Here is a 26,960-nt window from a genome sequence, read left to right on the forward strand (position 1 = left end):
TCAGTATCACTTTACATTTTATTTACAACTCTTTACAATACAGGCTGCGTATAAAACATTGGTTGAGGGGGAGAGTAAGTGCAGGCAGAACATACAAGAAAAAGGAGGGAGCACACACACCCCTTTTGACACAGAGTGCAATGAATTATTGCAAAGAAGGTGAGCAGGGTGATAAGGCATGTTGAACTCCAGAGGCAGCAGCCAGCACGATGCAGCCAAGGCAAGACTCCAAGCAAGCAGATTGGCACAAACAGCAATAGAAGTAGCAGTGGCAGTGAAAAGCACTAACTGTTCCTATAGCTGGATTACCTTCCTTTCTCAGCACCGAGGAAAAACAGGCTTGAGCACTCACTGCAAACACCTGGCTTCCTCTTTGACCCTCATAACACTCCACCTGATTTGTTTCTACAATGTCCTCTCTCAGTCCCCTGTGTAACTCAGTCTTTTCTTTTTCCACTTGCATCATGTGCAAATTGACAAGCACTTAATCCTCACCCCATAACTGACTGGTTGTACAAGTAGGTATTTGCACATCCAGCTGTGCAGGTACACGGTCTGTTCCACTATAAAGCACCGACTGCATGAACTGTATATTTGGCGTTTGCAAGTATTGGCAAGATACAAAATGTGGAGCTCTATGGTGCTATACACAAAACTAGTGGCACTTTAGGAAGCAGTTACGTTCCCTGGGGCAGGATGAGGAGGGGGGGGGAGAGAGAGAGAGAGAGTGTGCAGCTTTTGAGACTGTGTGCAGGCTTGGCAGGAGATGGTGCTAGTTCTGAGCCACATAAGTGGTCCAAGGGTGTCTTAAGTGGCCAGTTAAGATCCGGAGCAGTGGAGCCACTGTGGGTAGGCAACATGCAGGAATGGAGCCATGGAGGGTCTTGCCAAACCCAAGTGGCCGTGCTGAAGCCCACTTCCTCAACAGGACAAATGGGTAACACCAGGCTGGCACCTTGCAACCCATGGCTCATGCCACAGAATAAAGCCCAGAGCTACAAGGCTAAATATAACCAAAAAATAAAAAAATAGTGTCCTGTGGCACTTTAAAGACTTCATTCATTATGGCATCAGCTTTTGGGGACTAGAAATCCACTATGTCAGATGCAGTGGTCCACTAGTCCATGAAAGCGTATGTTGGGGTGCCTTTCATATGTGGTAGACTACAGTTCTTATCATTTCTGTCCATTAGCCATGCTGGATAGGGCTGATGGGAGTTGTGGTCCACCACTCCCAGAGGACACCATGTTGTCTACCTTTGGCTTATACCATAATAAATTGCATCCTTAGGGAGCCACAGGGTATTGGCTGTCTTTGTTGCTCGGAAGACTGAATGGTTCACTGGTGGAAGAAGACTGGGCTGCCATTGCTAGCGAGGAACTTAGCTTATCCCAGCCTGGTCTCACACTTGAACATTCAAAGGCAGATCTGTCATCATCCCTGGCAGAAATAAGCAGACCAGAGACAGCAGAAGTGCTGCCATCCAGGTTGAATAAAACTGATCCAGGGAAAAGACAAAAGGGTAGGAGAAGCAAGACCCTTTTCTATCTATCTGTCAAAGATAAATTGATCTACTCCCCATTCCGCTAGTCACACTCAATAGTCTCAGGCCCCATCTGCACTATACATATGAAACAGTATCATACTGCTTTAAACAATTATGGCTTCTCCTAAAGGACCCTGGGAAGTGTAGTTTCTCAAGGGTGCTGAGCGGTATAAGATGACCTGTATCCCACCCCCCAGCTACAGTTCCCAGAATCCCCTGCAAAGGATTGTTAAACAATGCTGGGAATTGTGGCTCTGTGAGGGGAATGGGAGTCTCTTCAGAACTCTTAAGTACACTTAACAAACTACATGCCCCAGGATTCCTTGGGGGAAGCCAGTGGCGTAGCGTGGGGGGTGCAGGGGGGGCCGGCCGCACCGGGTGCAACATCGGGGGGCGCTCGCACTTGCAGCTCTCTGCCCCTACCTGGCTACCACGGGTTAGGGGGTGCAAATTACTTGCCTTGCCCCGGGTGCTGACAACCCACGCTATGCCACTGGGGGAAGCCAAGATTATTTAAAGTAGTATCATAGTGCTTTAAATGTATAGTGCTGATGTGCTAATTTGGCATATTAGGGCTGTGGATTTTGTATTTACAGCCTCTGTTTTTAGGGTGCTTCCAGGGTTTGGAAATTAGCTATCAAGGGAAGATGAGCTCAGGATGCCATGGCACAGCCAATTTACATGTGCTGGCCACCACAGCAGCAGGCTTGACAGGGAAGGTGGTTGAAAGACTCTGGGGCAGCCCTGCATATCCCAATCTCCTCTCTCCAAATTCTCTTAAGGGCAGAAGCGAGACCCTAGCCCAGGCCTGGTATGGGCTGGATCGGGCTTTCATTCTGTCCTCACAGGGAGAGCTCCTTTGTGCACCTCTGTTTTCTATTTTCAAGGCAATCCTGAATGGAGTGGGGGAATGGGACAAGTGGAAATAGACTGCTCATCTTATCAGCCTTTGGAGAGCCAGAGTCCTGTTCTGCACAAGGAGACGTTGCCATCAGGATCCTGCCACACACAGCTGATAGTCTTGTTGGTGCCTGGCTCATCCCTAGCAGCCATGCAACCCCCCAACTGTAGTTCTGACAGCCACACAAAACCCACTGTGTGGGAAATGTTCAGCCTTTGTCTAAATGATTACAAAAATTACCCCTTGCCTCCTAAACCCAAGGAGCCCCAAAAAACCAGGGATTAGAAAACAGAAAATGATAGTCTGAACACATTTTAAAAAGCACCTCCTGCTGCTTGGTGCTGGGAGGGAGCAGATAATCAAGACATCACCAAGAAGGGCGGGGGGAGAAACAGCTTGGAGGAAGATATTGGAAAGCAGCAGACAGGTCATGGCACAATGGGCCTGCTTCCCATAAGACTAGAAGCTGCACAAGTAAGACATCTCAGAGAGAGCTTCTCTTACTAGTATGACTGAAAGGGCAGAGCCCTCAAGGGAACAAGGTCAACCTCTGGGGTGGCTGCATCTGGGATTTCTAGGTTGCATTTGCAGCAACTGAGATGGCCAGGCTTCCAAACTCTCTGGAATTATCCTGCCCCAAATCCATCTTTCTTACAATCCAAAAAAGGTGGGTGGTTAGGAAGACTTCAGCAGAGTCCTCGTTTGCCAAGCAGGAGCATTCCCAGCCCAAACGTAGCCCATGGACCACAGCAGCTGATCGACAGATATAAATATAGTGTCTCTATAAGGTTATGTATATATGTACACACGCACGCAGGCCAGGCAGGGGATGTTCACGGGAGGCTGGGATGGAGGGAAAGGAGGAGATGGGCTGGACAGAGAAGCAAGGAAGCCAGGAGGCAACAAGTCCAGACAAAGCCAGCTGAAGCTTCCTTGGCCAGAGAGCACCTGCATCCTCCTTGCTGGGGGCTGGGAAATACAGAGGATCAAAGAATGAAGGTTGGGTGCAGAGGGCAGGGGGGTTGTGGAGGAGACCAGCAGCAGAGGTGGGTCATTTAACTGGAAGGGATGTAAAGGGACTGGGTCTTGCGGCTCCTGCACGGGGTGGTGTTCAGGATGTCCATGCTCTTGCGGCTGGAGCTGACGACATCCGTGACGAACCCGGAACAGTCGCTGCAAACATCCTTGAGCACAGAGCCATGCGCATAGATGTACGGGAATTCCTCCTCCACGCTGCGCCAGCGCGTGCCCTGCAAGGAGCTGGAAAGGCAAGTGGGGTAGGGGCAGAGGGGGATCCGTCACAAACGCCCCAAGAAAGACAACTAAGCCTGGTTACTGACATCCCCCTGGCTCAGCTAGGATGACGACGATGACGTAGCAGCTAGAACACTGGGCTGGCAGCAGGATAAGGGTTCAAATCCCCACTCAGGCATGAAGTGCACTGCCTAGCCTACCTCTCAGCCTAGTCTACTTCACAGGGTTGTTTGTGAGGATAAAATGGGAGGGGGAGACACATGTAGTGCCCCAATTTGAACTCCCTGGAGGAAAGGTGAGTGATGATGATAATATTGATGACTATTATTATTAGGTGGATTTGTGCTAAGGCAATAGTTCCATTGGCGTAAGCATTTCCAATTTCATGGTAGAATGAACTCTGCTCTCCTCCCATCATGCACTATTCTGGTGGTACTTTCAACTCCCCATAGCTACTTTGTGGGGGAGGAGAATGGAAGGAATGCCCAGTTGCCCTAGTGGGACTCTCTGTGCTGGCTCCCACTAGTGCAACTATTTAGTTCATTAATAGTAGTAGTAGTAACTCATTTCTAAAGCCACCTGAATCCCATCTTGCAAACAACCCCAGCCTCCTCAGCTTTCAAATGTCTGCATGATTTCAAGAAGACAGAGTGATGGTACCAGCTCCACTCTACACAGAGCTCTGCTGCTCAGCTGTATGAACTCTCAGCCCCCTGTAGCTCAAGTAAGACCTCTGCAAACAAGCTTACCCCCATAAATAGTAGAACTTATTTAAAAGAAAACTAATCCAGTCTTTTGTGGTGTATTCATAGAATTGTGAGCACACAAGTGCCCTGGGAAAAACTTTGCCACCTCATATCCTTCTTGGACCTGGCTAAGACCACATAAAATTTGCAATGGCAAATTTCTCTCCCTAAGCATTTGCAACGATGTAAGGCCTGTTGTCTCCAATCCTGGATGACAGAGGAACAGGGGTAGGAAAAACGTTGCACTGTTCTATTTAAGGCCCTTAACTCTACCAGGAATCATACAGAGCACAGTGCCATCATGAACGAATGGGGGTGGGGGAGGCAGATGCAGAGAGTGCGCGGGGGTCCTACTTACTGGAAAGCCTCCCTCCTCCGGAATGGAGGTGCCCTTGTACCCAATGAGCCTGGAAGGGTCTCAAAGCCCAGGGCATAGACCGGGATATGGGCAAGCTTCTTTGAAGGCATCTTGATCTAGGAGGACATAAGAAAGAAAGGTTCTCAGCAAAGGTGAAGAGCAGGAGCACTGGACATCACTGTCATGACAGGGAGTCATCACCACAGCAAGGGCCTGCACTGTATCCCACTGTATTGGGAAGGAGATGTTTATTGTAGGTCAGGGATAGGGGACCTGTTTTCAATCTACAGCTCCCATCGTTCTTAGCCATGGACAATACTGGCTGGGGCTGATGGGAGTTGGAGTCCAATGACACCTGGATGGCCCTTATCTGGTGTAGATCTTCAGAAGATGGGAGAAAACCATCTTCTGAGCCACAAGTGGGCTCACCTTTTGCTCTTGCACCAAGGGGCATATTCATGTCATGGGCAGAGCCAAGAGTCTCTTACCTTTAGACTACAGGAGCTGCAGACAGACCTAAAACCAAAAAGGGGAAACCAACATCAGATCAAAAGAAGGAGCCCCTTCAGCAGCCATCAACCAACAACACTCCCGGGCCTAGACCACACAAACAGAGCTTGCTCACCTCTTGCAGAACAGGCAAGTTGGGGGCCAGGAAAACAGAGCAAACTTGGTTTTGCAGCAGCAGCAGATCTGAGTGGTGAGAGGGGAGGGGAAAAGGAGACACTTGAGCTTCCAAGTGGACTATTGCTCAACGCAAGAGGCCCCTGCTCAGCAGCACACACACCCAGACACCCCATCCCGCATCCTCCAACTCTCACCTTCCCTTTCTTCAGGCTGCTGTACAGCTCCTTGCTCTGCAAGAACTTCTCCATCTCTGCTTTCACCAACACCCGCCGCACATTGATCATCTCCTCCACAGTGAGTGCCAGGCTCTCCACAGGGTGGCTGAACTCCTGCTGGAGAGAGGAGAGAACAGAAGGACATAGGAGCCACCTTTGACCACCAGGCTGTTGGTCCAACTAGCCCAGTATTGTTCACTCTGACCAGCAGCAACTCTCCCAAGTCTTTCTTCCCCTGCTAGCTCCTTTTTAATAGGAGAGCAAAACTCGGATCTGCACCTATCACTTCAGTGGAAGAGCCCAGTATGTTACGCTGTTCTTTAAATTGTTTCCAGCAGACTGAAAAAATGGGAACCTGAGGAAACTGAAACAGACAGATCTTTCCATGCCCCATAGTGTGTATTCAGACCACCCACTGGGGTGTTGATAAGGCTGTGGAGGAAAGGGGCTCAGGCCCCAAACCTTTTTCCTGAGTGCCACAAGCACATTTTGGTGATGTAATATTAATTGGAGGAATACATTAATTTAATATGACTTTATCTCTCCATGTTTTGGGGCTAATGAATGAACTAAATGAAGGGGACTATCTGGAGCAGTGTCCGTAAGGAAATTAATTAAAGGCAGATGACTTTAAGAGGAACCAATTTGGGACTGTCTGGGGTGGGAGGAAAAGGAAGAACTTATTTGGAGCGATCTGGAGCAGAGATATTGCCTGGTTTGCCTTTTGTGACATATTTAACTTGTAAATCTGTATCTATACTTATAAATTAGCATAAGTGTATTTTAGGCAAATCTGAGTCTCTGGGCCCATGCTCCAAACCTTACAGATACCTAGCAGTTCTCCCTCCCTTCCACCCATGCCATTCATTCTATGCAAGTTTTCTTCCAGGTTGTGACAACATCTCAGCTTACTGCATGTTATGGGGCATGCCAGACTAAGACTGGGACAGGGAACGGATGCTCCTTCCCTGCCTATCCTCACAGGCTGGGAGTTCACCCAATGCACAGGAACACCACACTCCATGAGAGTTTGATTCATACTGGATACTTACCAGCCACAAATATTTCAAGTTGACATCTGAGGCAGTACTGGAACCAGCCTCTGACTTCTCGTCCACAGAGCTGAGGACGCCATGCTTGGGGGGGAAAGGACTGGCACCACAGGGAGCCTGCTGGTAGCTGGCTGGAACCGAACCTGGAGGACGAAGAGAGAATGCCAACAAGACCAGAGTCAGTGCCATCTTGGTATATGTGCATGTTGAGAGACAGGGAGAGACAGACTTGCCCATTTCCTCCACACTGGTCAGTGCAGGACTCATGCTATTTTAGTGCAGAGCTGCTGGGTCCCTTAGGCTGCAAACACACCATGCATTTAACCAACTTAGAACCAGAGTGTCAGTGTGTGGAGAGTTAGGAAGAAAGGCTTGGGTGGAGTTGGAAAGCAGGGGGGTGGGGAGTGCACTTGCCCGTATTTTCCATGCTGGTCCATGCAGGGCTCTCGGTACCTGAGCGGGGTCTCGGTTCAGACCCGCTGGGTCCCAAATACTCTGAGTCAGGCTGGCCACCACTGCTTTCACTCTGAAACTGGGCCAAGTCTTGCTCCGAGAAAGAGCGGTCACGCTTCAGGGGCATCAGTGGACCTGGTTCCTGTACAGCCTCAGAGCTTGGAGAGTCTTCCTCCTGTAGAGAAAAGGGAGCAGGAATAGGTGTATTCATCGATGCAAGAGGTTACACTTGAGGGAATGGCTTTTGAGCCCAAGAACATCAGGAAATCTCTGCAGCAGTTGGGTCAGGCTGGGGTGCGGGCATGGCATCTACTCCAGTATCTGCTCTTACAGTACCCAATCAAATGAGAAGCCCACAAGCAGGACATGAGAACAACAACACTTCTAAGTTTGTAATTCCAGAGACTGGCAGAGATGGGTGAATCTGCCCATTTCAGTTTTCTAATTTTTCCACATTTATGCAGCAGTTTGTGGTTTTAAAATTATATATATTGTTAATCCTCTTGAAAAATCAGCATTTTAGTGTGACTTTACTTTCGTATGCCATTTTGACTAATATGTACACTTTTGCAAGCAATTTTCTCTAACATAATGCATTTTTGTATGTTATGTATTGTAATGCTCACTTCCCCTTCATATATGCAGCACAAATTTAAAAGGGTAATTATTTCGGTTCAGGAAGTGTGCATTGGGTAACTTCTCATTAAAATGCCAACAAAATCTAATTTATCCTCCATCCCTAGCGCCAACTGGTAACATCAGGCAATGCAGTTGAAGGCTGATTCCACAGGCACCACCACAAAGTGCATCCCCACCATTTCCAGACACCTCTGGGCGCCATGTGCAGTACAAGGCAACATGGTGGGTGGGACCAAGGAGCAATAGGGTACCAAAGTGTCTCCACTGAAGCACAGCACCAGTTCCTGCAGGCTAAAGAACTCTTCTTCCTGAAGGTGTCAAGAGAGGCAAAAAGCTTGGTCCTCACCTCCGAGGTCAACATCTCCTCCATCTCTGCCAGCGTGGGAGCCTTCAGCAAGACCCTCGGCCTCTGGCGCTGGGGCAGGGCATTGGCGTTGGAGACATCTGAGAGGTTGATGCAGGAAGTTGAGGTCACATTGCTGGAGCAGGCATTCAGGATGCAGGGGAGGGAGCCAAACCCTGGAAGAGGAGAAGAACAAGGATGGCAGCACCATGAGGGCCCAGTAGGAGCACAATAACTTTTAGAGTTGTGGCCACCTAAATCATATTCAAATAAGACCCACTGAAATTAATGTGCCCAATTTATTTATATCCCACCTCTCCTCCCAAAGAAGCCCAGGGTGGAAAACAGCAAGTGATGAAACATCTTTAAAATGTCCATTACTTTCAATGGGTCTACTCTGAGTAGGACAAACATTGGATACAGCCCCTTTCTATCTATAAATTGGTGGACATATTGAATATTTTGACATTGCTTCTCCTTTTTATTTAAAAAAATACATTTGGGTTGTATTTAACCAAATCCTATTTAACCAAATACTAGAAAACCTATTGAAATTACTTAGTCATGTTCATTACTCTGAGCAGGACTAGCACTGAGTACAATCCTTGGAATACACTGGGCACATGACTGACATTTCTTCTCTCATTGGAGAGTGTTTTGTGTAACTAACTCTACTTCCCTAACCTGGTGCCCTCCGTATGTTTTGGCTGATCCAAGACATTCAGACAGCTTCAAAGCCATCTTCCACCAGTCACAGTAACAGCTGGTTCCACAAAACGGAATCTCTTCAGTTTTTCCAGGTTTTTTGATCACCTTGACATCTCTGAGATTTGCACTTTGAGTTCAGAGTTTCCCACTGAACCCAATAACTTAGGTCCCAACTTTTGCCCCTCCCATTTCCCACATAATTTCTGGACCCAGCATCGAAATGTGAATGATAGTGGCATACAAATACCTTATACAAATATGGCCCGAATGGCCCCATGTACTTACTGATGAACATGTTGCACACTAGCATTTGTTAGGATATTTCCGTTCCACCTTAAGAAGGGAGCAGGTTGTTGTGTCACAGCCTGCGTATTTCCTGTTCACAGGATGTTTCTGTTTTTGTATATAGCTTTTGTTTCCTCTCTCTGCGCCTGGACATCAAAGCAGGCAGTCATGTTTTTTCCTTTGTTCTGACCAACGCTGAATAAAGCTGTAAATAATGCTCTCCTGAGTGCATCTTTCGTTGTGTGAACTCTGCTGAAAGAGCGTGCACCAGCCTTGGAATGTGGCATGTTATTTCTGAGGCTCGTGTCACTAATTGAATGATACTGTATTTACGGGAGATCGATGGATCGTCCGGAGGTGACGTGGAATCATGATGGCCTTTGTCTCCCTGGCAGTATCCCAACAGCATTAAGGATTCCCCTTAGCCTTTCTCATCATCGCAGGCTTACCTTTCTGATTCTGGTGCCGGGATGCCACAGGTCGGAGCTTCCTTTCCTGCTTGATCTCCTCCAGGATTTTCTCATGGAGCGTCCTCTGTTTCTGAGGAATGGGGCGCAGCCTCCGTTCCGAAGCCTGCAGCCAGGTCGGGAGGACAGTTTTTCATTTTCAGAAGGGCTATATAGTTAATTGCCACTTTCCTCATTAAGGATCCCTAAGGCACGTTGATCCCACAAAACTAAGGTGACAGGGTGACCAAGATACAGCAAGTGCACAAAAAGTTCCACAGGTCCAAGTATAACCCCCATCGGTCAAGTTGCAGGGCACATGCTCTAAGCTTACAGAAGAGCCCCAGGATCAAGCCCTGGCACAGCCAGTTGAGACAGAGGTGGCAAACTGTTGGGCAGTGGGCAAGGTCTGCCCATCCCCACAGGCATTCATTTGCCTGCCCAACCTGAGACACCTCGTGATTTTGCCAGTGGCAGTCACACAGCAGTGGCAAGAAAAAAGTAAATAGTTTCACAGGAGGATCCTCTTTCCCTGCACAGCACAGTCCCCCTAAGAAGAAAACACTGGAGGGACCCAGAGTGTGGCTTAAGATGCCCATTCCTCTCTTGCAGACACTGTGTAGATACACCTTAGGTGGCCATGCCCACCTTGACCACACTCCTTATTGGCATGAGGTTCTCAAAGGGTTTCCCAATAGTTGAGCCACCCACAAATTAGATGGAGATTGCAAAACAGCAGGTAAATAACCGGGAGAGTCCCCTGCCAATCTGCTTGGCTAGGGAATCAGTAGCCTCTTAAGTTCATAATGTTTGGTTCCCTGGATCCAAAAGCAAACCCCTGCCAGGCTACAGGGCCAACCCAAAACTTCCTCTTCCTAATGATAACCTTTTCCACCTACCTGTCTCAGGGGTGGCCGAGATCTTATGAAGTCAAGGATAAGCTCATGCGCATCCTTCTTCACCTTGGGAGGAATGTCACCGTCCACCTGGTAGATGCCCCAAAGAGGAAGAATTAGCAGCTGGATGCTATCCAAGTGTCCCTCTTTCCCAGCACCTGTCCAGTCCCCAGTTTTGCCTTTGGTGAATGCCTTAAGAAGCTTTGAAAGTGTGAGCCACTACATGTGTGATCCTACCAGTTTTAGCTCCCTCCCGAGAGGGTCTCTGGAAATATTTCCGAGCATGATGGATGGACTTGGTCTATGGCCCAAGCATGGGCAGACTTGAGGCTTGTGGGAATCCCCCCTGTTAGTGGGTCCATCAGGAGGAACCAAAACAGGTGGCTCAGGGGGCAGAGCCAGTTACCTGCTGACTCCCAGGAGCCACACACTGGGAAGGCGCTTCCGAACAACCTGTTTATTTAGCATTCATTCTGATTTGTTTGTGGGGAGGTTAGATGGCACTGATGTCAAAGCAAGTGTTATCCCACTCTTTTCAGGGCATTTCCCTGTCACTTTACACAGTCCAGCGGGACCAGGCTTTGGGAGGTGTAGGCAGGGGTAGAGACAAAAAGGAAAAGAAAAAGGGGCCCTATTGTTGCAGTGATCAAAATAGCCAGGGACACCTATCCACCCACCTCACTCACCATGACCTTGCGGAGCTTATAGTTGCGGGCCCGGATGTCCTGCATCAGCATCTCAAAGGGCGTCAGCTGGTACTCAGTGGGCAAGGGGTTGAACTGCTTCTCCTGGACTTTTTTGAGTTTGACTCCATTGCGGAGCTCCCTCATTAGCTGGACCCACAGCCGAGCCTGCAGCAGGCAGAGAAATATCAGTTGCTGATGAGAAATGGCTTGGCATAAACCTTGTGCCCCATCCTCCTCCAGAAAGAGCCTCTGTAAACCATCTTTGGGTCCACCTTGGGGAACCTAAGGCCATTGTGCCCCACAGCCCCCCAGCGCGTGCGCGCACGCACACACGGCCCATACATTCCCTCCTTGCAATCTCCCCCAATTTGGAGCAGGTGAAGCTAGAGTAGCAATTGATGCCACGCCTAGCAGGACCAGCATGCAGGGCGCCTCTCCTGGCAGCCCCAAGATTAGTCCAAGAAACTGAAGTTGACTGGCCAGCTTTGAAGCTCTTGCCATGGTTAGCCCACTGGGGCTAGCCCAGAGACACCAGCCATTTATCCAGGTGACACTCCCCCATCCCACCCACCCCCCCTTCACTCTGTACCCAGTCTGTGTTCCTCAGGTTGTCTAGATCTGCAGCTGATCGGTCCGTCAGCTTCTCATCCTCATCCTTCAGCTTCGTCAGCATCTGCACACCACAAGAAACAAAAACAGGCTAGCTTTTCCTTCTGCACAGGCCACTCAGCCATCTCCTCAGAGAGTGTCACCAATGAGAGTAGCAGTAGAATACAGGCCCTTTGACCAACAGCCCAGAGGGACTTGTTAGTTTTTCTAGATTCTGTCAGGATGTGAAATCTACTGAGATCCACCACCCAAAAAGACACTAATTGCCACAGGGCCATATTTTTGGCGCCCTACAGCCACCAAGCTGCTTTACTGGGATGCGATCGTACAAATAGTTATTTCCACTTAACAAATCTGCAATGTATTTTTGTCAGCTCCCGCTAGAGAAACCCACATCATATTTCTACTGCAGACAGATGGAACAGGCAGAGGCCGTGGTAAACAAGGCATTTATCTTATTAACCACTAAGTCCTCTAACATATTAATAATAACTCCCACTGGGCTGATGGGAGTTAGGCATCTAACAGCAGCTGGCAGACACACATGTTCTCCATCCCTGACTTAAGGACAGTGGCTGTGAAGAGCTCCGTTACATTTCATCCCCAGGAAGGGCAGGTATGGCCAAACTTCACCCCTCCAGAGAGACAAAAATGTGCCAGGAGGAATTCTGGGTCTCCATGAAATCATCTCCTAGAGTAGCTCGTGATCCCTTCTGAACTGTTTGGCTGTAGAGTTATTAATTAGCAACGAGTTAATTAGCGTTAATAGGTTTCCGCCCATGAGACAAGCCCAGAAGGATGTCACTTATTATTTTGTGCTGGAAGAGCCAGGTGAAAGCATTGCCTACCTGCCCTCCTTTATTCCTCCCAGGAGACAGGTGATGTCTCTTTGCAGGTGTGTCATTTAGAACCTTTGGAATGAGAGGAATGCAAATTGCTGCTCTGCCCATTCCCAGAAGAAAAGCTTCCCTGAGATTCTACGAGGGCAGCTCAGTAGGCTAGAGGTTGCTGCTAATCAGAGATATTGGCCAGAAGGAGGTGCTGTTGCTGCTGGCTTTTTACAACAGCCCAGCTAGAGTCTATACAAGGAAACAGCTGAAGGAAGTAGGGAAGGTGCCTAATTCTCATGGAAGGATCTGTGTTTACACAACTGGGATGGGCTGCAAGTGAGAGACCAGGAACTGGGTAGAGAAGGAAGGACAAGTTGTGCATCAGGATGTGGCCCACTGCCTACTCTCTCCATCTCCCCTCCCTCCCCTGGAATTCTTGAAAAGTCTGCGCAAGGTGGGAAATGTCACTGTTCATTAATCAGCAAGCTTAGTGACTAAGGCTGTGTACACAGCATACATTTAAAGCACAGTTCCCCTACCCAACCAAAGAATCCTGGGAGTTGTAGTTTGTTAAGGGTGCTGGGAATTATAGTTCTCTGAGAGATAAACTACTGTTTCCAGGATTATTTGGGCAGAGGGTTGTTGAAAGTGGGGATGTGCTTTAAATGTATGGTGTGATCACAGCCTGAGATTGTTAACTATCAAATTCCAAGGACTTATGCAGGATACTATTGCTTTAAAAAACTAAAAAAGCCCAACAAAACAAAAGCCAGGGAACCCCAGACATTTTAAGAAAACTGCCCCTTGCCAGCAACTAGGAATTGCAACATGCATCACCAATGCAAAAGGATGTAGTGAAGTCAGTCCCCACTGAGTCCGTCTTCCCCAGTCCAGGTACCGTTAACTACTCAGCCACCTCCTTTGTGCTCCAGCCTAGATCACAGCTTCCCTTCTCCGACACCCACAGGATCATCATCCCTATCTACCCTGTTCTGCAACTGCCACCAGAATGCCCCCTCTTCCCAGCTTACCCCTCACAACTTAGGCAGCCTGCACACACACCAAGGTGCCATCATCAGGCTGACAGGCAGAAGGTGCAGCCTCATAAGCTCAATGAGGCAGAAAACAGCCTCTTTAACAACAGTCGCAGCTCTACAGACAATTGATGCCTCCCCTTCCCAGAGCAACAAGGTCACTGCTCTGCAGATACAGGTGGGTGCAGGGTCTGGAACATCCTTATCCTTCCTCTAGCTGCTGTGTAGGAAGCTTATCCGTGTTGCAGCTTCAGGCAAAAAGCAGTGATGCTGTAATCCATGGAGTGCATCTTCCAACAAAGCTGAAATGCTGTCATGTACGGAGCATGTCCTGAACTCCAATCAAGCTAAAGGCTTGTAGTTTGCCGTTTGCCCCAAATCTTCCTTTCCTCCCTTGACTCTCCCTTTCTCTGTTTTCCCTACTGCATTTTTAAAACTGTTAGTTCCTTGCAGGCAGAGACATGTCACTGTGTAACTCTCCAAGCTGCCATGTGAATAGTAGGGATGCAAGAGGGCTACGTCCCACCCTACATTCGTCACAAGCAGCACTGCTTCCTTTCTGCTGCAGTTTGTTTTCTACAGAAAACTGCATCATGGGTTTCACTGTCGGTGGTAGCAGGATCATGTAAATTATGCAATTGATTACATAAAATATATAAGCTCTATAGTAGTCTCATTATTCCAGCCTATTCATCTCAGTGCAAAGGAAATGCAATGTAAATTGGGGTGGGGGAGAGTAATCGACTATACATCATTTGTGGACTGGAAGTGCCGGTAGTGAATATAGACTCTATGCCATAGATTGATTTCCATTCCAGGCATGGGATGAACAAGAGAACAGCAGCCGTTTCCATTCCCGTTTCCAACAGAAATCTCTGACACACCTAGCAAGCAGACAACATGTCACAAGGGCACGCATGCTCCTTCTTGGAGCCAAGCAGCACTGATGCTGGCATGCATGCCCTCCCATCAATGCCCATGTGGCAAGGGCAACACAGCCCACTGCAATGCTCACCTCCTTGGCATCGCGAATCTTGGCCAGAAAAGCCTTCAGTTCAACCGTCTCCAGGAAGAGGGCTCTGCAAACAGCCTGGTAGTGGGCCTCAGCTTCCTGGGGCTGTGTGAGGCGCATAGCACATAGCCGCATGGCTTGGCTGAAGGTGCACACGGCCCTCAGGGTGCCCTCCGCCACAGCCTCCTCTTCCTCCTCCTGCCCGCCATAGCCTTCGTCTGCCGTGGCACAGCCACTGTCCTCTGAATCGCTGTTGGCCATCAAGTCAATAAGCCGCTCCAGTTCAGGGCTGAGCTCTCGTTCCTCATTCTCATCCAAACCCCAGTCCAGCGCTCGGTAGATCGCAAAGCCGAGAGACTGCACCATCTGCAAGCAAACGGACACAGGTGGTTAAGGCAAAAAGGTTGTTTAGGTGAGACTGTATCATTAGGATACAAGGTTAAGTGATGGCCACCAACCTGAATGGCTTTCATAGCGGATTAGACAAATCAACAGAAGATGTGGCTACATGTAGCCAGTGGAGTCACAAGGGGGGGCGGGGGGCAGTGCACCCCGAGTGCCATGTCTGGGGTAGGGAGTGGGATGCCCTTCTCAGAGGCAGTATCTGGCTGGAACTCTGAACAGGAGCACTCCTTTTGAGAGGGAGGATATACTGCAACACTTAGTTGCAGGTATTGTGTTGTATACTGTTCTTGTTGTTACTGTTGGTATTACAGTGGTACCTCAGGTTAGGAACTTAATTCGTTCCGGAGGTCTGTTCTTAACCTGAAGCACCATTTTAGCTAATGGGGCCTCCCGCTGCCGCTGCACTGCTGGAGCACAATTTCTGTTCTCATCCTGAAGCAAAGTTCTTAACCCAAGGTACTATTTCTGGGTTAGGGGAGTCTGTAACCTGAAGCATCTGTAACCTAAAGCATATGTAACCTGAGGTACCACTGTATTGGAGATTTACTGAAATGATTTTTTAAAACAATTCATTTTATTTCCCAAACAAAGGTGTGCATTCTGTCCCCCCTCCTGTTTTCCTTGCTCTCTGCACCATGAACACCAGGGCTCCATTATCTAGAAGTCAAGGGGAACATGAGCCCCCCGCAGGGAACCGGGTTGATGTGGAGAGCCAAGAGTCTCCGAGCAGAAACAGAAGCTGCACTGTTAGCTGGCTTCCTTCCCCTGTGGGAAACTTGAGTGGGGGGTGGGCAGCCATAAAGGGAAGAGGTGTACATTGATAGAAGAAAAACAAAGATACTGTCATGTCAAGTTCAGCTGAGCTGTGGAGGCCAAGAGGAGGACATGGGGAAAGAGGGAGAGGGAGATACACATGTTCAGGGTATGCAAAGTGATAAAAAGGGCCTAAACTCCACCCTTGTAAGATCTCCAAACCAGATGCAGCAGGTGCATGGCACCTGCCGAAGGGTCTCCCTTGCTGGCTGCTTTTGGTTCCCGGGCCATCTGAAGCCAAACTACCCCAGTCTCCCAGCTACCATTTTGGCCATTTCTAATGGGATCAAGGAGGGACTTCATTTGGCCTGGGACAGCTCATTAAATATAGTTATGCTTCAGCATTTGTGAATTATTCATTGCTTGGGCTTAGCTACCAAGGCGACAGGCACCCAGGAGAGATGGGCTGATGGTGGAGCTGCAGCTGCTTTGAGTTTGGGAAGGGGGGGGAGGAAGGGAGAGGAAAGAGCCTCCCCCAGAGGTCTTCTCAGGAGGAGGACACACAGAAATCACTCGGAATCAGAAGGGTTCTGCTTGCACCACTTTAAAGCGCTTTCATTCACATAAAGTTGGAAAGGCATGAAGAAAATAAATGGCCTGCAGAAGGCATATCTCTCCCTCTCTCATAATACCAGAAGGTGGGGTCTTTCGCCTGATCCAGCTCCAGAGCTCTTATGTTCTTAGCAGACTGAGGTTCTCTGCACTGATCTCTTAAAATCTATGCTGTCTTTCAACTGGCTGAAGGCAGAATGACTTCACCCACATGCTGAGATAAAAGCATTTTAGCAGGTCACCAGAATGATCCAATAATGCTGGCTTTCGGGGGCATGTTTCAGTGACCCCTTATTTCCTAGGAGGGAATCGACAACGTACCTGGGCTTCAGCAGAGGGTGTCAAAGTCAATGGGAGCTCTGCAAGAGGAAAATGACACCATTAAGATTGCTGCCTTTTGGAACCATATCCCATATTGTCAAGTTGGGGTCGTTATACCACCTTGTTGTTCACATGCCCCACTTACACACACACTCCTCCCAACCACAAGAGCCAGGCCAGACACAAAGGACCCAGATTCACCTGGGCACCTTTGTAGGATTCCAACCCAGCCTCCTTCCCTTATCAAAGCAGGAGCCCATATTCCCTGCTACTACAGACCAGACAGAAATTCAAAGGGTGCTGTAGACACTGTCCAAAGAGGCCTACAGGACAGCTTAAGAACCAAGTCCAAGGGAAAGAGATTAATATTTCAATGCATTAAGGGAGGTGGTGCCAAAGCCACAGCTCTCTCAAAGAAAATGAATGGCTGGCTCAGCTACAGCACTGGGGTGCTCACAGAAAGCCCACTCAGCAGCATGCATGCAACACATTACCTGATGCAGGCCAGACTGAACCACAGTGACATAAAAAACACTCACATCTCTTATGGTCAGAGGGCAACGAGTAGTATTCCCCTTTCCCCACAGCCACAGTTTCTCTGTCCCAAGGCAAGCTGATTTAAGACTGGGAAACCCTATCCAAGCCAACTGCCCAGTAATGCTTGTCTCTCCCCCCAAACTCTTTAAAACAAAAACTAACTTCCAGTAGCTATTTTTATGGGGACTTGAGATCTCATCAGTTTTCCCTCAAGTCTCTTTTCATTGGTCAGACAGGAAAAAAAATATTCTTTCTTTTCCTGTTCCTTTAGAATCTTATGTTCATATATAGTTTTTATTCTATTGGTGTTTAAATGTTTTTAATGACTCTCTCACCCTGCTATGTTTTTAGCTGTTCCTATGTTATTTGTAAGCTACCTTGAGGTATTATAATAATTACAAACCCCTGTTTATTATTGCTTTACCCTCCACGGTGAAGGCGAACTATGGCTTGTCATTGTACCAATGATGATTTTCTGTTTTATACACCAGCACACACTACTCCTTCTCCAAGCCCAAATGTGTCATTTAAGTACTGCCTTCTTCAGTCCTGGTTGGCTGGCAGTGAATCATCATGGAGAGCCACACAGGTAAAGAAGGGGTGGTGTAAGTCTGCATGGCTGAAAGTCTCTGTCTGCTGCACCTGTAGATCAGGCTCAAGTGCATGCATGAAACATGAACAATCAGGGTTTGCCTGTGAACATTAAAAGAGCAGCGGCAGCAGCAGCAGCCTCCTCCTCTTCTTCTGCAAGGGACAGGCTGTGAACTCCAAATATCAAGAGGTGGGAGGGGAAGAAGCAAAAATGCACGAGTGGTGGGAGTTTGGAAAAGAAACAAAACAGAAAAAAGACACGTGGCAGCTGGCGCACCAACAGTCAAAAAGGCAAATAAAAGGCTCTCTGGGGCAAAAAGTGTTTTTCCAAGTGCATCTTTGGCAAGACAGAAATTAGCCCTGAAAAGGCAGGCCATTAAATTCACCCACTTGGGGACCATAGTCCTCAGAGAACCTGCCATTTATGAATGCAGAGCCTTATTTTTTTTGGGGGGGGGAGAGAAGAAGAGCACTAAATGGAGCAGGTTTTCATTCCCAGGCAGGGATAAAGCAGTCAAGGCAGGCTCCCCCTGCTCCATTTTCCATAATTGTCCGCAGTGCTTCAGAGCCACTTTGCTGTCATGCCCCCTGTGACCCGAGGGAGCTCAGACCCCCCATTTCCTGCCATTTCCCCAATCAATGAGCCACTTATAGGCTGCCCTGCAGAAAGGTCAACCTGGCCCACACAAGTGCCTCTTGTCTCCAGTGACACTGAAGGGATAAAGCTCTCCTTCTCTCTTAGCATGCACAGCACAGAGGTCGAGGATGCGTTCTGCAGGGCTGCCCAATGCTGTTTAGACTGGTTTGGGGTTTGTTTGCTTGCAGGTGGTGGAGGAAGGGTAGTCCTGGTGGTGGTAGTGGGGGCAGCGCTTCTTACAACAACAAAAAGGTTTTTTTTACTGTATACTGAAAATGATTGTAAGCTGCTCTGAGGAATATTATGGGCAAAGGCCCGAGGATATAAATCAGAACAATATAGCCTATTGTTATTTCTGTTTAAGTGCCTTCCCATCATCGCTCTGTCCAAGAGGTGCTGGGGAAAGAAGGCTCAAATAAGCCATCTCTATTTAGAGGTACTTCCATAGCCAACGATCAATGCTCCCAAAATTTTGCAAATACTACAACCTTCCCCAAGCTGGTGCCCTCTAAATATTTTGGACAACTCCCATCACGGCTGAGAGGTATTATAGTAGGAAATGGCTGTCCTGGTTGGGGCAGGTGGGAGCTGTAGCCTGAAACACCTGAAATATCCTAGGGAAGGTTGCCCTACCTCTAGGATGGGTGGGGGGAGGCAACATGCTGCCCTCCAGATGTGGACTGCACAGGTCCCATCCTCCTTGGGGCTGACGGGAATTGTACTCCAAAATATCTGGAGCTGCACCAGACTAGCTGCCTTGCATTGGAAGAAAGCTGAGCATGTCTTCATACAGCCACATGAATGGAGCAAGTGTCCTGTATTCCATTTATCAGCAGGACAACAGGAGCAAAAGCTGTTAAAGAGGCATAACTTGCTAGGGCAGCCGCATCAGCAAAGCGCAGTCTAACAGACTCAGCAGATTCTCAGCAACTCCGAGACATTTCAGAGAAATTAAGGCATCTCCTAAACATCTCCGTAGGCAGCACCAAACAGCAATTCTGTGACAGAAGAACTTTTAAAAAAAAACCCAGACACACAAAGAAACAAAGTAGCAGCAGCAGCAGCTCAGATTTGCATCCTTGTAAAAGGGGTACAAAGTCAGCTGGTGAACGGATTTGCCCTTCTCTCAGTTCCTAGTATCTCTCATGTATCACAATTCACCCTTGACTCCAGTTCCATTATCAACCAGTCCCTGAAAGAGGAACTGCAGAGGCTAAGCAGGAAACATTTCTCTTTGCATTTGGCATTAAAATGTCCCCAACATGGAAATTCAGTCACTACAGTTTCTCTGTTGGTCTCAAAAGGGCAGGAGATAGCATGTAAATAGTATATTTAAATTAGGTTGAAGTCGATATAAGCAAGGTTTAGAGCTTTACAGAACTCTCTGAACTCTCTGATGGACAAAGGAAAAAATATAAGGGGTGGGGAACCAACCCAGGCATTTGTAACAGAGTTTAGTCTTGCTTCTCAAACTATCTGATGTGGCAGACCAGCAATTCCTACCCCCCCCCCCGCCCCAATGTGTCAGGAACCAGCACCATATTGGTCCCTGGGGCATCTCACCCAACTTGAGTCGTGATGAGGTTTTCACAGACTGGCAGCTTATGGACTGGCACTATTTTGTGGACCACCACTTTGAGTAGCCTTTTTCTAATGCCATGCCCCTATTTCTATTTGCTCCTTACGTGAGCACAATCTGCAGGCATACCTACGTTCCACAGACTGAAAGCACACCTGGATTTCAACAGGAAAGCCTCTGGATTTCAGAGGAACTGCTCTCTCAGAATCTCCACACAGAACATGCAGGGGATGGCAGCAGAAAGTGCCACACATCAAGATTTAAAAACATTTCGCAAAATTATGTGCTGGTCTTGCACAAGACTCTTCATTCCAGTATTTAATTGCTGCTTTCTTTTGGGGTAGGCTGAGGAAGACAGGTGGTTGTGTTGTTAATGGTTACAGAGGCCTACTGGGTATTATTATTATTATTTGATATTGCTTACCCATCACACCTTCACCAAATCAAACTGCAGACTGATATAGCTAAACATTGTTCTTGTGCAAGGGTTCACCATTAAGATTATTTTTTAAATAATGGGAAAAGTTGCACCCTCCTCAAAAGCACAAGTCTGCATTTTAACTACTGTTAAGCGTGATAACTAAAGGAAGGTTACATTTGGTCTTGCACACTTCCAGTGGGTTTTTTCCCCCAGAAGTGCACACAGATGCAAAAATACCTGCAGGTGTGTTCAAAAGAATCAGGACTTATTCATGCTGTGCATAGTTAAAACTAAGGCACTTGCTCCCACAGGAGGCAGCGATGTTGTCCACCAGCTTGAATGGCTCTCAAATAGTATTAGACAAATTCACGGAGGAGGGTGGTTATCAGAGGATACTAGCCAGGATGGTTATGCTCTGCTTCCACAACTGGAGGAAGAAATGCTTCCAAGTAACAGTTGCTAGAAACCACAGGAGGGGAAGATGCTCTTCTGCTCAGATCCTGCTTGCAGGTTTTCTGCAGGCATCAGGTTGGCAACTGTGAGAACAGGATGCTGGACTAGATGGGCCCCTGATCTGATCCAGCAGGCTCTTCTTATGTTCAGAACAGAAAAGGTAGAGGAGGGCAGGGGAGACATGGCAGAGAGGAAGAGCAAAGCAGCTCAGCACAGATACATCCCATCAAGCTCTAATGTGGATGGGAAATAGTGGGAAACAATGTGCGACTCACACACACGTAGAAATCAGATCTGAACTCCCCATATATGATTTTTAAGAAGTGTCCTTCTGGAAGCACCCCTAGCTATATAAAGCAAGGTTTTCAGGATACCATGGATGCTGGAAAGTAACATGCTAGGAACTGAGCTTCTCTCTACTGCAGCAAAGATTCCTTGCTATATACTGCTACTGTTCATCACCGTGTTCCTTCAGGGACCATTAAACTGATGCAATTCTTGGCCTCCTCCCCACTAAAACATCAGTGGTGCCTGTGGGCAGAGAGAGAGAGCTCTTGGGCTGGAATGATTTAAATGCACCAAAAGAGTCACCTTCGCTTTGCATCGTTGGTTGAAGGTCAAGAAGTCAGTGACCCTTTAGTAGCTGCTGACAATCATAGGCTAGGCTATGTATAGCCCAGAACCGGGCAGACCAGTTTTTAAGGCACTCTCTGCAATGCTTCTAAGTAAATATTATCAGAACAAGCAGATCAGCAATAGCTACTCCTGCAAAGACTCCAACGCAACCAGCTGCAGCCCCTGCAAGGACAAAGGCAAAAGGTTCCACTCTGCTTTGTCCCTCCAGGCATCTCTTATTCTTTCAGAGTTTTCATACATGACAAAGAACATCAAAACAGAAAACAATTACCTTCCCCATGCATTCCTTCCTGTATTTCGTTCTCTTGGGATTAGCAGGAAAGAGTTAGAATTTTGAAATAGAATTGCTACCTGCCTTTGCAGACACCAGAGAGATGTCAAAACATGGGGGATTGTGAAGTGCTTTCTGGGGGATGAGCACAATGGAAAGGATTTCGGTGCCTGTTGGTGAGGATTGGTAAAGTTGCAGCAGCCAAACTGATTCAGATATATGAAGCTTAGGACAATAAGGTTGTCAAAGTTAGACAACAGGACAGTGGCTTTGAAGTTGATAACATATCAATTCTTTGCATGTAGGCACATCCTCATTGTTATTTCTTCAGCTGCACAACAGGAGAGTCACACACAAAAGGGACGTATACACACACATGCACAGAGGAAGTCATGATATTGCTGCCTCAATTCTTTGTGAATTACTCTTAGGAAGCTGCCTTATACTGAATCAGACCATGGCATTGGTTCATCTAGCTCAGGATAATCTACACAGACCGGTTCTCCGGGGTTTTAGGCAGAGGACATTCCCAGCCCTACCTAGAGATGGTGAGGAGAGGATGGGTCCTGGGGCCTTCGGCATGCAAAGCAGATGTTCTTCCACTGAGCCATGGCCCTTCCCTCTTGACACAAGTTCCGTACAAAGCACATGAGTGTCAGACAGACATGCTCATCCTGCCTCTTGTTTCCATCCACCACAGACCTACCTTAAGTGGGGAATGGGGCTTCGGGGGACAGAGCACAGAATAAAGCTGTGAAGTCAAGAGCTTTTGTGGACAACAGGATTCATCCGATGCATAAAGGGAACCGAGGGGGTGGTAAGTATATATATGTGTGTAGCACACACATAAGAACATAATAAGATCCTGCTGGATCAGGGCAATAGCCCACCTAATCCAGTATCCTGTTCTCACAGTGGCCAGGCTGATGCCTCTGGGAAGCTTGTAAGCAGGACCTGAGTGCAACAGCACCCTCACAACTTGTGATTCCCAACAACTGGTATCCAGAGCAATACTGCACCCACCAATAGTGCAAGCAGAACACAGCCATCGTGACTAACAGGCATTGATAGTCTTTACATCTGTGAATTTGTCTAATTCTCTTTCAAAGTCATCCAAGTTGGTGGCCATTGCTGCCCTTGGTGGGAGCAATTTCCATTATTTAACCATGTGCTGTGTGAAGAGGCACTTCCTTTTGTCTGTTTCGAATCTTCCAACATTCAGCTTCATTAGAGACCCTCTGCTTATGGGCTGAGAACACCAAGTTAACAACGTAAGAACTCAGGATGCCCAAAGGAACAAGTCACTGCCTGATAGCTGGAGCCTAACTTCAGGACACTTTCTTCAAAAATATAAATAATTACTGGCATGGCTGAGATAAAGAGCAGTAGCTGTTTGAGGAGATGGAACCTCCTTGGTTTTGTTGAATTTCATATTCAAGTAGCAATTTGCCTCCAACAGGAAACATGGCAATATGCCAACCTGCCCAGAACCTGTTTGAACTAGGCAAGAAGTGCATTTTTTTCCATTGAGAGAGATAAGCAGCTGAAAGAGAACCCAGGGTACATGCATGTCAGTTTCCTCCATTCATTTCACTGGTAAATCCAACATCATCCATCGCTAACCTGGTGCCCTCCAGAATTTTTGGACTGCAACTGTTATCAACCTCAGTCAGCAGACAATGGACAGGGTGATGGGAGTTGTAGTCTAAAACCTCATCTCAACACCTACCTGCCCATACTCCAAGACAGGAATTGGGAACCTGTGGTCCTCCAGATGTTGGACTACAGCTCCCATCAGCTCTGATCATTGGTCATGCTGGCTGCTTAGAGTTTAAGTCCGACAACATTTGGAGGACAGCACACTAGATACCCCACTCTAAGACCTTCAGCAGAGGCTGTCCTTTGGCTGCCCCATCATCTAAGGTGTGTCAACAGGCTGCAGGGGAAAGGGCCTTCTTGCTGGTGGCCTCCTGACTGTGCAATGCTCTCCACAGGCTTCACTGACGTCATTTCAGTGCTGCCAGTCAAAGCCCCCCCTTTCCTCCTGGGCTTTTTAATTCCTTTTCATGCCGCTTTCATGTCACACACATCCTGTCTCTTTTAGTTCTGCCGATAGCTTTCATATTGTGGCGTTTTTGATGTTTTATACGTATTGTAGCTTTCACATTTGATTCCCAAAACCCTTCAGTGGGTTTCTAGGTAAAATGTCTTCTGCAGCTCTTCCTGCCTGCCCCAAGCCTTGAGATGCATGCAAGAGCATAAATGAATGTGTGCATGCATTAGTTATGTGCATCGCTGGTGGGAACGTATCCTCTGCTGCATTTCAGAGAAGCCACAAAGGGAGCAGCTTTGCAGTGATTCAATACACAATTCTCTCATCACCTGCCGTGTGGCTGGTGACTGTGAGATGCTAAGCACCCAAACATTGATGTCCCTGAGGCCACACAGGGCCTGGCTCACCCCTTGGGGCCAAAACACTTCCCTACCCTGGAGACAGATAACAAGGCAGAATCTATAGCTCTTAAACATCTACACCTGCCTTGCATGGATGTACCAGTACTAAATGATGAAGGCAAGCAGCGTGACTCAAGCACTGAATGGCTTGTGTTTATGCTAGCACATGAGAACACTCCGCAAATTGCAGCAGATTTGTGTTGGCCGTTGCTGTAATTACACACATCATAAACATACCAAGGATGTGAAGTGTGTCCTTGGGATATACTTTGATCTCTTTGCTCACACATGAAAGATAATCCAGGGTTTACTACAATCCAGGATCCCCACCCAGTTTGCAGGTGCACAGGGAAGCTTAGACTTTGGACTTGCGTGACAGCAGGCAAGTGGGGGAGGGGCGGGGCAGGGAAGAGGTTTGTTTTAAAAGAAAAGCATGCAAAGAGGTTGGGTAACACATAATAAAATTATATAATTAATTTGGATAAGGATTTGTTAATATGCTGCTATATTGTCATGTTATCACAATACGTATAGCTTTAATTTCCAAATAAAACAGTGTTAAAACTTTTAGAAAGGAAAATGTTCTTCTACAGCAATGTGTGGGCGGTCCAAGACATTTTGCTGCCTGAGGTGGCCAGGATTGCACCTCCCCGCCCCCGCGTACAAAAGTCAACCAGACTGACAGCTTTCTTTTTCCACAATTGCACTCAAGGGAGCAAGTTAGTTTAAGCAGGCTGTAGGGCACACACAGTTCTGCCCACTCCCCACCCACTTCATAGCATTTGCCACCTGCGGTAGTTGCTTCATCTTCCCTCATGTTAGCACTGGCCCTGGGACAGCCTTGCAGTGCTTAAGGCAATCGCAACATACCTGGCGGGTCTTCCATTAGGAGGCTTGTTTGGTTTGGTTTTAAAGCATGATGATATTGTACTGTATCTACTTTCCTGCAGTTTAAGTGCCTTTCACCTTCAAGTGGAGACCCCACACACAATCTTTTGATTCATAGAAGTGAGAGCATGTAGAAAACAGTCCCTTCAGCTTACTTAACCTGAATTAATTCTTCTCTGCTTCTCAATTTCCTTTCCAAAGAATTAAGTTTTGTCTGTTTATAAGCAAGGATCAGCAGGAACACAAAATGCACAGAGACCAACTCCTACAAAACAGGACGTCCTCAAATGCCATCACATCTGACAGATTGATGCCTTTAGGATTCCCTCTGCTTACTTGAGAACAGGCTGCTTTCAGGCTCCAAGATAACAGCTTTAAGTTAGCACATGGGGAGAGGCTGGCCTCATCCACAATTCACCTCCAGTTCTTCCCTTGAGATATTCAGAACCAACCAAATTGTTAAAACCTTTTGCCCTTCAGAAACAACAAGTCCAGGTTGTTGTTTTTTAATGGAGAGTCTTTACATGCCCCTTATCTTGCCGAAGCAAGATTTCACTTCCCACATAACACTTTTTTGTTTACTTCTGGAACACATCTCAGGCTCAGAAAGGGGGGGAAACCACACACACATACATGCTTAGATGTACTTGGAGGGCTTCACTATTATATTAGTAGATTCTAAAACAGGAATCACAAAAGCAAATCACCAATGAATACTTCCAGACTTTTTTTTAAAAAAAGGAAATGAGGGTGAAAGGAAAGGAGGGTATTAGCCCGGCAGTTCAATTGTTGGCTCTTCCCTTGCCAAGGAATCGTCCCCCCACCTCCCCGTTATGTATAGAGCTCTGGACACACCCGCCCACTAGCCTCTCAGGTAGGGACCAGCAGGTGAGTGGGGGTGGCTACGGTACTGCGGGACACAGAAGCCCTCTTTGCCCCCCCCCAGCACTCGCGGTGCGCTTAGCTCTTAGCTAAAAGCTCCCCCCCCCCCAACTTAATCCCTGCGGGCTGAGAAGACGGGGGAGGGGCCGAGCGCTCAGCCGCAGTCCCTCCAAAGCGCCTCCGTCCCTGAAGCTTTTTCCCGGACAGCCCAGCAAAAACCGACGAGAAGGTTGCTTTGGCCGAGTGGGGGGGGGGCGCTCCCCTCGCTCCAGCCCCGCCGCCGCCCTTGTGGGTCGTTCGGCCTGGCTCCGTGGTGCCGCCCTGCTCGTGCCCAACTCACCGGCCACGCCGTACTCGCCGCAGGCGGAGACGGCGCCGTCCCGATGCAGGCGGATGTCGGCGGTGTCGCGGATGCGCCCGGCGGGCCCCCAGCCGCGCGCCTCCTGCTCGGGCGCGCCTTCCTCGACGGGGCCGGGCTGCAGCAGCCCGCGGCAGCACTGGAAGCACACGGCCCAGGCCTGCTCCTCGTTGATGGGCTGCTCGTACGACTTCAGCACCTCCTCCAGGGACAGCTCCGCCGGCTCCCCCGACGGCCGCTCCTCGGACGCCGCCACCGCGGCCCCCGCGCCGCTCCCGCCGCCGCCGCCCTCGGTTCCCGCCGCTGCCGCTGCTCCTGCCGCCGCTCGGGCCATGGCCGCTGCTCCATCATCGGCTCCTCCGGCGAGGCGGGCTGGTTGCCATAACAGCGGCGCTGCTGGGCAGCCTGAGGAAGAGGAGGAGGACAAGGAAGGGGAGGGCTGAGCTGGGCTGGCCGCCGCCACGGCTGCTTTGTCATCCCTCCAGCCCAGCCCGCCGAGGAGGGAGCCCCGCAGCCGCAGCC

General features: G+C 48.4%; 1 protein-coding gene across 3 annotated transcripts; it reads right to left on the reverse strand.

The window, feature by feature from the left end:
• SPIRE2 (spire type actin nucleation factor 2) lies at positions 1 to 26,960 on the reverse strand. 3 transcript variants are annotated; one of them, XM_081202140.1, is made up of 15 exons: positions 26,421 to 26,960; positions 16,732 to 16,769; positions 14,644 to 15,006; positions 11,745 to 11,828; positions 11,156 to 11,320; positions 10,473 to 10,559; positions 9,577 to 9,700; positions 8,138 to 8,310; positions 7,114 to 7,327; positions 6,700 to 6,842; positions 5,627 to 5,764; positions 5,431 to 5,498; positions 5,294 to 5,321; positions 4,806 to 4,921; positions 1 to 3,707 (listed from the first exon to the last, which is right to left on the reverse strand). In XM_081202140.1, exons 1-15 carry the CDS (start codon positions 26,770 to 26,772, stop codon positions 3,503 to 3,505), a joined length of 2,298 nt encoding a protein of 765 aa, XP_081058266.1. In that variant the 5' UTR covers positions 26,773 to 26,960; the 3' UTR covers positions 1 to 3,502. The 3 variants fall into 3 exon arrangements, with proteins under 3 accessions (XP_081058266.1, XP_081058265.1, XP_081058264.1); XM_081202139.1 differs by having other exon boundaries at positions 7,153 to 7,327; positions 26,421 to 26,893; XM_081202138.1 differs by having other exon boundaries at positions 5,627 to 5,761; positions 26,421 to 26,893.

This window comes from Podarcis bocagei (genome assembly GCF_964188305.1).
Source record: "Podarcis bocagei genome assembly, chromosome: 7".
Lineage (NCBI taxonomy): Eukaryota > Metazoa > Chordata > Lepidosauria > Squamata > Lacertidae > Podarcis > Podarcis bocagei.

Bases quoted from the DNA above. Each gene is read 5' to 3' on its own strand.
- SPIRE2 (XM_081202140.1), bottom strand. From the start codon at position 26,772: ATGGCCCGAGCGGCGGCAGGAGCAGCGGCAGCGGCGGGAACCGAGGGC. The intron at 15,007-16,731 runs GTACGTTGTCGA...GTTTGCTTGCAG, and splicing joins CACCCTCTGCTGAAGCCCAG to ATGGTGCAGTCTCTCGGCTT. The intron at 6,843-7,113 runs GCAAGTGCACTC...TTCGTCCTCCAG, and splicing joins GACCAGCATGGAAAATACGG to GTTCGGTTCCAGCCAGCTAC.